The following is a 12,135-nucleotide window of genomic DNA, read 5'->3' on the forward strand; positions in this document are numbered from 1 at the left end:
TTGTGCTTCACAAGGATTTCTTTACAATAGATGTACAAAAATACCAACCCTTTCACCCAAAAATGAATGTGTTTGATTTTGCCAAGAGTAAAACTGTTGCTCTTTGAAAGACACCATTAAGAAAATTAAAAGGCAAGCCATAGTGTCAGATAAAAATTTGCAAAAACTTACTTTTTCTAAAAACACTTGGCTCTAAAATATATAAAAATGTAATTTTCCTGACTAAGAGTTACAAATAAATCCTTTCTTTAAATGTTTGTTTTTGAGAGAGACAGAGCACGAGTGAGGGAAGGGCAGAGAAAGAGGGAGACAGAATCCAAAGCAGCTTCCAGGCTCTGAGCCATTAGCACAGAACCCAAGGTGAACTCATGAACCTAGAGATCATGACCTGAGTCAGTGGGATTTTAACTGTCTGAGCCACCCAGGTGACCCTAAATACAAATAAATATTCTTAATCAGTGTGTTACTTATGAAGGTAACAATGAAATACAGGTATTTACACGTTATCTTTTTTTTTTTTTTTTCTTTATTCATTTTGAGAGAGAGAGAGAGAGAGAGACAGAGCTAGAGTGGGGGAGGGACAGAGAGTGAGACAGAATCTGAAGCAGGCTCCAGGCTCAGAGCCCCAAGCTCTCAGCACAGAGCCAGATGCGGGGCTTGAATTCAAAACAGCAAGATCATGACCCAAGCCAAAATCAGACACTTCACCTACTGAGCCACCCAGGTGCCCCTATATTTGTTATCTATCTCAGGAAAAATTATTTTTAGGAAGGAGCCCCTCCTCTTCTATTTTCTATTTTGTTTAAAATTGGTAGTATTTTTTCTTAAATGTTTGAATGTTGGTATTTTCTTTGTGGAAAGGTTTTTAAAGCCCAACTTAATTTCTTCAGTGTATGTGTGTGTACCATATATATATATATCCAGGTGGTTTTTTTCTTGAGTCAGATTTGGTAATTGGTGTCTACAAAGAATTAACCCATTTCTTTACCTTCTCAAATTTATTGTCCTAAAGCTTTTTTTTGGTCATATTTTCCTATTGTAATGCAGTGTCTTTGTTTGATCTTTTAAAATAACCAAGTTTTGGTGTCATTGATTGCCTTTGTTGTTGCTCTTTCTTATATATTTTAAGGTGGAAACTCAGATAATTGATTTCACTCTTTTCTTCTTTGCTGTTATGACAGTTTATCTATCTAAACACTGCTTTGGCTTCATATCACAATTTATAGATACTGTAATTTTAGTTAAAAATACTTTCAAATTACCATTGTAATTTTCTGATTTGACTGACCCATGGGTTATTTGTAAATGTACGGTTTAATTTCCAAATATTTGTAAGTTTTTTAATAGATATTTTGTTACTGGTTTCTAGTTTAAATCTGTGTGGTAAGAAAATACACTGAGTTTGATTTCAGTTGAGACTTGTTTCAATGACCCATGGCCTATGTTGGTTAATGTTCCATTTATACTTTAAAACATATTCTGCAGTTGCTGACTCTTCTCTAAGCATCACTTAGCTCCATTTGGTTTATATTTTCTATATTCTTGTTTATTTTCTTTTTGCTTTATAAATTAGGAAAAGAGAACTATTGAAATCTCTGACTGAAATTGTGGATTTGTCTGTATCTCCATTCAATTAGGTCAGTTTTGCTTCATGCATTTTTTTTTAAGATTTTTTTTTTATTTTTAAGTAATCCCTATACACAACATGGGGCTCGAACTTACAACCCCAAGATCAAGAGTCTCACGCTCTAGTGACTGATATAATCTGGTGCCCCTTGCTTCATGCATTTTTAAAAAAATTTTTTTAAATGTTTTTATTTATTTTTTAGACAGAGAGAGACAGAGAATGAGCAGGGGAGGGACAGAGAGAGAGGGAGACACAGAACCTGAAGCAGGCTCCAGGCTCTGAGCGCCAGCACAGAGCCTGACATGGGGCTCGAACTCATGGATTGTGAGATCATGACCTGTGCTGAAGTCAGACGCTTAACTGACTGAGCCACCCAGGCTCCCAGCTTCATGCATTTTGATGCTCTTTCTGTTGTACACTTAGGATTGTATTGTTTCCTTAATATATTTTTAATGGCATTTAGAATTTTGCATTTGAAGTAAGTTAAATTTAAATGACATTTAAAAAAATTTTTTTAACGTTTATTTATTTTTGAGACAGAGAGAGACAGAGCATGAACGGGGGAGGGGCAGAGAGAGAGAGGGAGACACAGAATCTGAAGCAGGCTCCAGGCTCTGAGCCATCAGCCCAGAGCCAGACGCGGTGCTCAAACTCACGGATGACGAGATCGTGACCTGAGCTGAAGTCGGACGCTTAACCGACTGAGCCACCCAGGTGCCCCTTAAATGACATTTTAAAAAATCCCTTTTTTATCTCTGGAAATCCCTGAAGTCCATGCTGTCTGGTATTAATATAGTCAGTATATCTTTTTTTATGATTAGTGTCTCATGCTTAAGTTTCCCTATCCATTTAGTTTTAATCTACCTATTTTTCTGAACTGAATAGAGTGGGGTCTTCTTTTCCCCTTCTGGCCTGACAGTCTCTCTCTTTTCACCAATATCCTTAATGCATTTAAATATAATATAATTATGGGCATAGTGAATTATTTTCTGTGTTTTCCATGCCTTCTTATTCCTTTTTCCCTATTTCTCTGTCTTCTATTTTTTAGCCTTACACTTACTCTCTTTTATTTGCTTATTAGCTACATATAACTCTTGTTTTATATCTTTAGTGGTCACTTTAGGATTTACAAAGTGCATTTTTTAACTTCTTACACTCTCTTTTCAAATTATATTGTACCATTTTACATATAATATAAGTTCCTTAAAATAGTGTGCTTCCCTTTACCTGCTTCTCCTCCTTTTTGCTGTTATGCATTTTATTTCTACATTCCATCTAATCACTTTATTTCTACATATGCTTTAATCACTAAAACAGATGTAATCATTTTTGCCTTAAAGCCAATCATCCTATAAAGAACTGATTAACGAAAAAGCTTACTTAAGTATTTTTATGCATTTACTGGTGCCAACATTCTTCAGGCCTTCACATAGACACCCATTTCCACCTGGAACCATGTCCTTTCCACTTGAAGAACATCTGTCCTTTTACATTTTTTTTTTCTTAATGTTTATTTATTTACTTTGAGAGAGAGGCAGACAGAGAATCCCAAGCAGGCTCTGCACTGACAGAGCAGAGCCCGATGCAGGGCTTCATCTCATTAACCGTAAGATCATGACCTGAAATCAAGAGTCAGATGCTAGCCCGACTGAGCCACCCGGGCACCCCTGTGCTTTTTCATTTCTTGCAGAGCAACTCTGCTGGCAGAAAAATTATCAAATTTTGTTTTTCTGAGAGTGTATTTTTTTTCCTTTCTGAAGGATATTTTCACTGGATATAGAATTCTATATTTTGTTTGGTTTTCCTTTTTTTTTTTTTTTTTTTTATTTTCTTCTTTCACTTTCAAGGTAATGTTTCATTGTCTTCTGGCTTGTATTAGTTCTGAGAGTATATCCAGAAAGTTTGTAATCCTTTTTCCTTATATATAATGTGCCTTTTTCCTCTCTGGCCATTTTTAAGATTATTCTTCACATCATTGGATTCCAGCAGTTTGATTATGATATGCCTTGGTATGGCTTTCTTTGTGCTTATCATGCTTGGGTTCCCTTGTACTGAATAGTACAGTAAGTTTATGGTGTTCATCAAATATGGAAAAAATTGGTGCATTATGTCTTCAAATAATTTTTGTGCCTACAGCCTATTCTCTGGGATGCCAATTATACCAATGTGAGTTTATCACATTTCCTGTGAGTCTCTTCATTTTTTCAGCCTTTATTTTTCTCTTTGAATTCCAATTAGTTTCTAATCTATCAGCTGCTCTTCAAGTGTACTGGATTATTTTTCAATGTCTAATCTGCTCTTAAGCCCATTTAGTGAATTTATTGTTTCAGAGATTTTGTGTTTCTATTGTGAGAAATTAGATTTGCTTATGTTCTTAAAGTTTCCATTTTTCTCTTTAATATTACAGATTTTTCTTTAAATTCTTGTGCATACTGAACATATATAATAGTTGGGTTTTTTTTTTTTAAGTCTTGGTCTGCTGGTTTCATCATCTCTCTGATTTCTGGGTCTCATTTTATTAACAGATTTTTTCCCCCTGATTCTGGGTCACATTTTCTGACTCCTTCACATATCTAGTAATTTTTTGGTTGGATGCTGGACACTGTTAATGTGACAGTTCCGAATGGCTGTTGTTTTTTATTGAGTGTTGAGTTTTATTTTGCTGCCCACTCAATTTAATTTCACATCAGCTTAACTTCTTGTAGCTTTTGTAAAGCCTTTGTTAGGGTGGGTCCAGAGTGGCCTTTATTCTGGGACTAGTCCAGCCTTATTTCTAAAGTGCACATTTTCTAAGTGCTCCACTGAAGTCTCTGTGTGTTCAGTAAGATCTACCCACTCTGAATGACTAGAACTCGTATGTCTTCCAACCCTACATGAGATCCAGGAGCTGTATAGTTTCCAGGCCCTATGTAGTTGCTTTTTCCCAGCCTTGAGGAATCTCACCACACTTATTTACACCTTGGTATTTAGCCACAGGCTCAAAGGAACACCTCAGCAGATTTTTGGAGCTTGATTCTGTGTAGCTCCTTCTTCTCCAGTACTCCGTAAAACAGATTCCAGATGCCTTAGCCAATTTGAACTCCATTCTCTGTGTCGTCATCTCACTGAAGCCGTTTTTATCTGTGCTTTTCTTGAGTTCCCCTTCCCTGTGGTTTGGTCTAGTAAAAATCTTCAGGCAGAAAGTCAAACAATTTTAGAGATCTCATTTGTTCTCCTTCTCTTAGGGACCTCAGTTCTCTCCTGACATTGTCCAGTGTCTGAAAACAGTTGTTTCATCTATTTTTAGTTTTCTCATTGTTTAAAGTGGGAGAGTTAGTACACTTCCATTTGTTAAGGTACGGCCAGAAACAGGTTTTCTAAAAACCCATTTTAAAGCTAATGAATTAAAAACAAAAACATAAAATGAGAAACATCACATACACAGAGTGTTAATTCTTCATATGAGGTTGCTATTAAGCTTATAAATTATGTGGATTTTCAGGTACCTGTGTGTGCCATTTTGAGGGGAATGCAGAATTCCAGAAATGTCAGTTGAGTCTAAACATTATACTATAGCCACCCCTGGAAGGTTTTTAAAGGCATTTTTATTAGAGATTTTCAGGAAATGTTTCTTTATAATTATGTCCTGAGTATATGTTGAAATACAGGAACAATATGGAATTATACGGACCACAGTTACCAATCTAGGCCAAAAAGATTTCTTAAAATATTTAATAGATCTTAGAGAAATATAAGGAAATATTTTATCTTTTAGGCAAAATCATTTTTTAAATCAGTTTAGCATTATCTGAAGTATATCCATTTGTAGATGGTAATAGCTATTTGCAAAGTGGTAAGAGTTTTCTGTCACCATTATTTCCCTCTCAAATTTAAAATTCAAGGTAAAAGTGAATACTTACATATTTTTCATAAAATATTAAGCATATATATTTTCAGATTTATCTAAAATGTACTTTATGGATAGTACATAATAATCTTATTATTTGGTAGAAATTAATATTGATAAGGTAAAATTTCGAAAATTTTGTTGATACATCACTTATAAAGTGGAAATACTAGCACCAGAAAAATCCCTCAGTGGACCAGAAAAGCCTTAATAGAGAATTAATAATTTATTTTGTTAATTAAAATTTTTAAATGCAAATGCAAATGACTCATAAGCAAATGAAAAATACCTTTAACCCCAATAGCAACTAAAGAAGAGATTTTTTTTAAATCTACATTGTTCATAATTTAACTCCTGGTATTTCTCCTCACACATGTTCTTTTGCTTGTCTTTCCCATCTCATTATTTGTTGTCATAACCCACCTGTTTTCTCATCCTAAAAGTGTTGCATCATACCTCATACTTCCTATCACCCACGACAGCCAAGTCATCATCACATATTATCAGTTTCACTCCTAAATGCCTCTTGGTATTTTTCTCCAATACATGAATCCAAGCTACCATTACTTTCAGTTGGGCTACTGTGTTAATGTTATATACTGTCTTCCCCATCCAAATTTGCTCCATATCGGTCCATTTCTATACAACATTGTTCACAAACTTTTATAGCTTTGTATTTTTTCTTAGGAAAAAAACCCTTAAAACATGAACAAGGCCTGTAAGGTCCGGCGATTCCTTACCTCTCCAGCCTCCTCCTATGATCCCCTTCAGTGCATCTGGTGTCCTGCATACTTGCTCCCTGATTCTCACCAAGCTGTGACTTTTAAGGCCTTCCCATGTGTAGCTCTCTTGGTCTGGAATGTTCTTTCTCTGCTTCTCTTTTCCCCTGGTTAACATCCTCAGGAAATGATATCTTTCAGACAGGTTTTCTTCATTCTTCCCACATGAGTTTCAGCGTATTCCAGTTAGATTAGAAGTTCAATAAAGCCAGATAACATATTTATAATTGTTAATTTGGGGAGGTCCCAGAAGTTTTGAGCATTTCCTACTTTATAGCTGATAGCTGATAACTGTTCAGTCATGATGAAATATTATACAAGAAAAGGGTGCTTCCATGAGGTATTTGAAGCTGGGTACTCTTTTTTTTTTTTAATTTTTTTTTTCAACGTTTATTTATTTTTGGGACAGAGAGAGACAGAGTATGAACGGGGGAGGGGCAGAGAGAGAGGGAGACACAGAATCGGAAACAGGCTCCAGGCTCTGAGCCATCAGCCCAGAGCCTGACCCGGGGCTCGAACTCACAGACCGCGAGATCGTGACCTGGCTGAAGTCGGAGGCTCAACCGACTGCGCCACCCAGGCGCCCCTGAAGCTGGGTACTCTTGATCACTGTTACAGAAGCCTAAATTGATGCAACATTTGTGAAAATCAATTTAAAAATATTTCTCACAGTCTTGAAATGTTTAACGTATTTGGGTCTGTAATTCCAAATCTGGGATTCTGTCTGAGGCAAATATTCAGATATACACATTATACGGTACATTTATCTGAGTATTATTTATAATATAAAAAACTTGGAGATGGTCAAATATTCAATCCATGAAGATTAGCTTAAACAATATTTAGGAAGATTTATTGGCTTACCTTATCAAAACATTTTCATAGAACTATGACATAAAAGCCTTCAATTAACCTTCATATAAATGTCTCTTAGAGAATTCAATTATGTGGAAGAGTCTGGAAGTTTCAATTAAAAAAAAATCATTTGAAACAAAACAAGGACATGTTCAACTGTCATAATATTTTTGAACCTCTTTATAGCTCTACGTGACACTGGAAAGCAGTCTATTAATAGTGACTGGAAGATTGAACACTCGGGAGCATTCAACTTAGCGGGCACTACTGTTCATTATGTAAGACGAGGCCTCTGGGAGAAGATCTCCGCCAAAGGTCCTACCACATCACCTCTACACCTCCTGGTATGAGGGGACGAACTGAGGACATTGCATAATCCGATTCCTATGGCAAAGGGCTTTCCCAATGTACCTTGTCTAATCTTTTTTCCAAGGTTGAATTGTCAGGTAGACATTCAAAATTATCCGAGAGGTGGGTTTTTAGGTTTTCATTTTAATGTATTCTTTTTTTTTTAATTTTTTTTAACGTTTGTTTATTTTTGAGACAGAGAGAGACAGAGCATGAACAGGGGAGGGTCAGAGAGAGAGGGAGACACAGAATCCGAAACAGGCTCCAGGCTCCGAGCGGTCAGCACAGAGCCTGACGCGGGGCGCGAACCCACGGACCGCGAGATCATGACCTGAGCCGAAGTCGGACGCCCAACCGACCGAGCCACCCAGGCGCCCCTCATTTTAATGTATTCTAAATCACGATGTCAAAGCCAGAAATTACTGGGGGAAGAACAAGATGTTTTAGGGAATTCACGGACTCAAAGTAGAAGCAAATCATCAGGCAAGAAGGAGCCTATTTTTTCTAAGAGGAATTTTACTAACAGCATCTTAGTGAATCGCTAACCAGAGTGGATGTCTGTAAAGACAGGGTTATAGTGTGGCCAATCATAGCATTTCAAGCATCGATGGAATGGGCATTTTCTGAATCTATATAAAATGCCTTTGATAAAATGATATCCTCCCTGGGAAAAGATTTGGTAAACACGTCTAACAGTGCTTCCAATCACCCTCTTCTGTTCTCTTATAGGTGAATTGATTCCTGTAAAGAATTAGGAAAATTTGAGTGTTTCTTATTACCATGTAGTAAAAGACTCAGTATGAGGCAGGACCGAGTATGAAGTGAAGGGAGCAGAATGCTGGGGCTCTGTGTCTCAGCTGGTGGCCGGTTCACATGCCCCTTTTGACCTTGATCTTTGCAGTCACTGGTAATGGCTCGGTAGCCAAACACTCACTGCACAGCTGGCACGTTCTCCATCTTAGTGGCAAAGTCTGAAATTCAGACACTTCAACACCTCCTTAAGTCCACACATAAAAACAACTCTAAAACACGATCAACTGACTGTTTATTTGGAGTGTAGTGTGCCACATTACTTAATATCGGCACACAATTCAAGTTTTGAATTTGTCTTCAATTGGAGACATCTGTGTTGCTGGTCTAGGAGCCAGAGGTTCAAATCACATATCAGCCCGTTTGCTTTTTCTGCTTTAATGTTCCTGCAGATCACCTGGGGTTCTTGTTCAAATGCCCATTCTGATTCGTTTCATCTGGGGTGGGACATGAGCTCTTCGTTTCTGACCAGCTCCCAGATGATGTCACTGCTGCTGGTCCAGTGACCACATTTCAGATAACAGTGTTTCATGGAACTGAAATCATAGACCTTACCAACAGGAAGGAAGGGAGCCAAGTGAGATGCATGGGGACCTTCTGCTCCAGATCTTAATAGTAATGATCATACATACCACTCACTGAGCCCTGAGTCAGACACTGTTCCAAAGGGCTTTGCATTCATTAAAGCATTTAATCCTTACAGTAACCCTGAGTGATATGTATTATTACTGTTCCATTTCACAGATTAAAAAATAAACTTAGTATGAAATAGGTTAAGTAACGGGGACAGCGTCTCACCGTAAGTCATTCAGCTGTGAATAAACCAGGTGTTAGTCTCTCCTGATATAAAGCTTAGATGTAAGTTCTTCACACCAGACAGCATGGTATGCATATACTTTCAATCATTATGTTCTTCATCTCCTCACAGTTTCTTTGGATCCTGTTATTTAATTTGAATTGGAAACTCCACTCTGTGCCCTATGCCATCTGGAGAAAGAAAAAAAAAGTGACTTAACCAAACACTGTATGACCAATATCTGGCTCTTTCCATGATTGGGTCACTTATAATAACAACATTATCAACAACAAACCAATATTTAATGCCTGGGTTGCAGAAAATGCCACCGGGTAACCTGCCTTATATGAATGTAACCTACATTTTTTATGGAACAAGACCGGTGCTCTTTATTAAGTCTCTAATTCAAAATCTTAAAACGGTCTGTGAGATCTCAGTGTTGGGCAGAGGAGTTTCCTTGCTGCAGAATCCTTAATCTGCCTGGTAATTACCAAGGTTTTTCCTGGAAGCATGAAGCATAATTAAAGTCAGTGAACTATGTCTAAAAGAAGGCATCTATGTGACCTGGATTTATTCAGTAATCCAAGGGAAACTGCACTTCTAAGATATTTTTCTTTAATGACTATTACAGATTGAAAGCCGGTACTGAATTTTGAAAGGCAATACCTTCTGCTGCCATGCTTCAAAATGTGCCCCTCAACTGTAACGCGGTCACACTTTCCTTCTCGCAGAGATACACTGCCAAACTCAGATGGTTTAAGAGCGAGCTAATGATTTTGTAGCCAATGTCTTTATTTTAAATGGCATTAGATATTCAAGGACAATCTAAAGTTCTATCAATGAAAAGGTAGTTTTTTAAGGAAAAAGAGACATGTTTTCATTAAATTAAAGAAGTTGGCAAATAGCTGTAATTTATGTTCCTTTTATCCCTTTAAAAACTATGTAATAGTCTGGTTATGTCCATAAACAAGATAAGTCAATCTCTATCTCTCTCTCTCTTAACTCATTTAGCCCCAAGTCACTTATAACTGGCAACATCAAATGCGATATTTAATGCCAAAATCAACACTGTGATGTACTTAGAATGAGTATCCCAGTATGTTATGTGTACGTGAATTTAAAAACTATTATTTTTATTATTGATACAACTGATTTATAATTCCAGTATGTTAGTTCCCAGATCCACATATTAAAATATATCTTAGCATTTCTGTTGATATATTGAGCAGAATATTGAGGGAAAAAAAGCAAAGAAAATTAACCCTAGGCTCATGTAATTTTTTTTCCCATTGAGTGTTAACTGTAAATTACCTGTCATTACAACTCCCTTGATAGAGGTTTAATATCCAACAAAGTTCTTTAATAACTTAACAAAATATAAATTTTAGATAATGTTTTATGCATGATATTGCATTGTATAGATTCTCAGATTCAAAGAAGTAATATGTTCCATGGGGTTGACATATTTTGTGTAAATGTACTTCTAAAGGAACATATATTCTCATTCATTCTTTCATTTAAAATGAATATACTTCAGGCATTTTTCTGTCATTTATTTTATTTTATTTTTTATTTTTTTTAAGTTTTTATTTTTTTAAGTTTATTTATTTACTTACTTAGAGAGATGGAGGGAGAGGCAGAGAGAGAGAGAGGGAGAGACAGAGAATCCCAAGCAGGATCCACACAGTCAGCATAGAGCCCGATGTGGGGCTCAATCTCACAAACCATGAGATCATGACCCAAGCTGAGATCAAGAGTCAGATGCTTAACCTACTCAACCACCCAGGCACCCCTCTTTCATTTAAAATAGACATGATTGCCCAAGATGATGTCCTTCTAATCTTGGCACTGGGCACCAGGGAGGAGCAAAACAGACATGGTCTCTGCTTATGTGCTAGTCCAGTGTGGCCCAGTGTGCAGTTACCCTCATGCATTTTTCTTGGTTTGTTGCACTGTTTACATATGTGTACCTAACTGTACCATTATTAAGTTAATATTTATTAAAGAGTTCATTTTAACATAAATTTCTTTTCAAATGAAATGATCTTTGCTGCAAATGGAAAATCAGTAATCTTGCCAAAATTGGAAGTTAACTTTAAGCAACATGGAAAAATATTGTTGTTCTCTGGTTAATTTAGACGTTCTCTATCCCTTCTGGGGTGAAGTGATTCCCAAAGTCTTCTATCCTCTTCCTCTACCAGTGACACAGGGACTTTCTGTCCATCTTTCTGTTTTATATGAGTGGAAGGTCTACGTTTGACATTAGATTATGGCTTATCTCTTGAAGTTAGGTAGGACAGATAGCCCCGTCCCCTCCACTAACTTCATCTTCTACATGTATCATAATTTGGGAAATTGCCTAGTCCATTCATAGATTAAAAAAAAAATGATCTGGTATCTCTGACCTCATTAAGTGGGCCATTTTTCATGTTGTCTTTAGCTCAGAGGTAAATGTGTAGCACCAGTCTTTTCAGAAGTATGACACTTCGATGATTTCAGTAATAATGTCACAATTCTGCATGTAAAAAGAGCATGTAATAAGTGTTTTAAGATATCAGTATCCTTGGTATTAGACTTCACATTGTCTTTGCTCTCCTTTAACCCATCTGCCTTGATCACTCTTATATATTATAGGTGCTGCTATTTCAAGACCAAAATTATGGTCTTCACTATGAATATACTATCCCGTCGGACCCTCTTCCAGAGAATCAGAGCTCAAAAGCACCCGAACCCCTTTTTATGTGGACGCACACAGGCTGGGAAGATTGTGATGCCACGTGTGGAGGAGGTGAAGGATTTTCCAATATTTATCTTACCAAAACTGTAGTTGTTTTCTGATTACTCACTGAGAATTAAGACAGCTCTGCAAACCCTTCTCTGAAATTCCAAGCTCCATAAAGGAGTGGAACCTGAAAGTTTTTTGTGACCCATTTGGCCCCTAAAAGCCGAACTCTTCTGTGGCAAAATTGGACGTGATTTGAAAAAAGGCCATTTACAGTGATTCATTGCATTGCTTTGCGTAAATATTAATGCA

At 36.8% G+C, this 12,135-nt stretch overlaps 1 protein-coding gene across 5 annotated transcripts in view; it reads left to right on the forward strand.

The window, feature by feature from the left end:
* The window catches only part of ADAMTS19 (ADAM metallopeptidase with thrombospondin type 1 motif 19), a 241,930-nt gene that overhangs the window by 182,514 nt on the left and 47,281 nt on the right, over positions 1–12,135 (forward strand). For all 5 annotated transcript variants that reach the window (XM_023254781.2, XM_023254786.2, XM_045058633.1 and 2 more), the window contains 2 exons: positions 7,334–7,491; positions 11,736–11,889. In XM_023254781.2, the coding sequence (XP_023110549.1) occupies positions 7,334–7,491; positions 11,736–11,889 (312 nt within the window). The remainder of the gene's footprint in view (positions 1–7,333; positions 7,492–11,735; positions 11,890–12,135) is intronic.

The sequence above is a fragment of the Felis catus genome, chromosome A1, assembly GCF_018350175.1.
Source record: "Felis catus isolate Fca126 chromosome A1, F.catus_Fca126_mat1.0, whole genome shotgun sequence".
Classification (NCBI taxonomy): Eukaryota; Metazoa; Chordata; class Mammalia; order Carnivora; family Felidae; genus Felis; species Felis catus.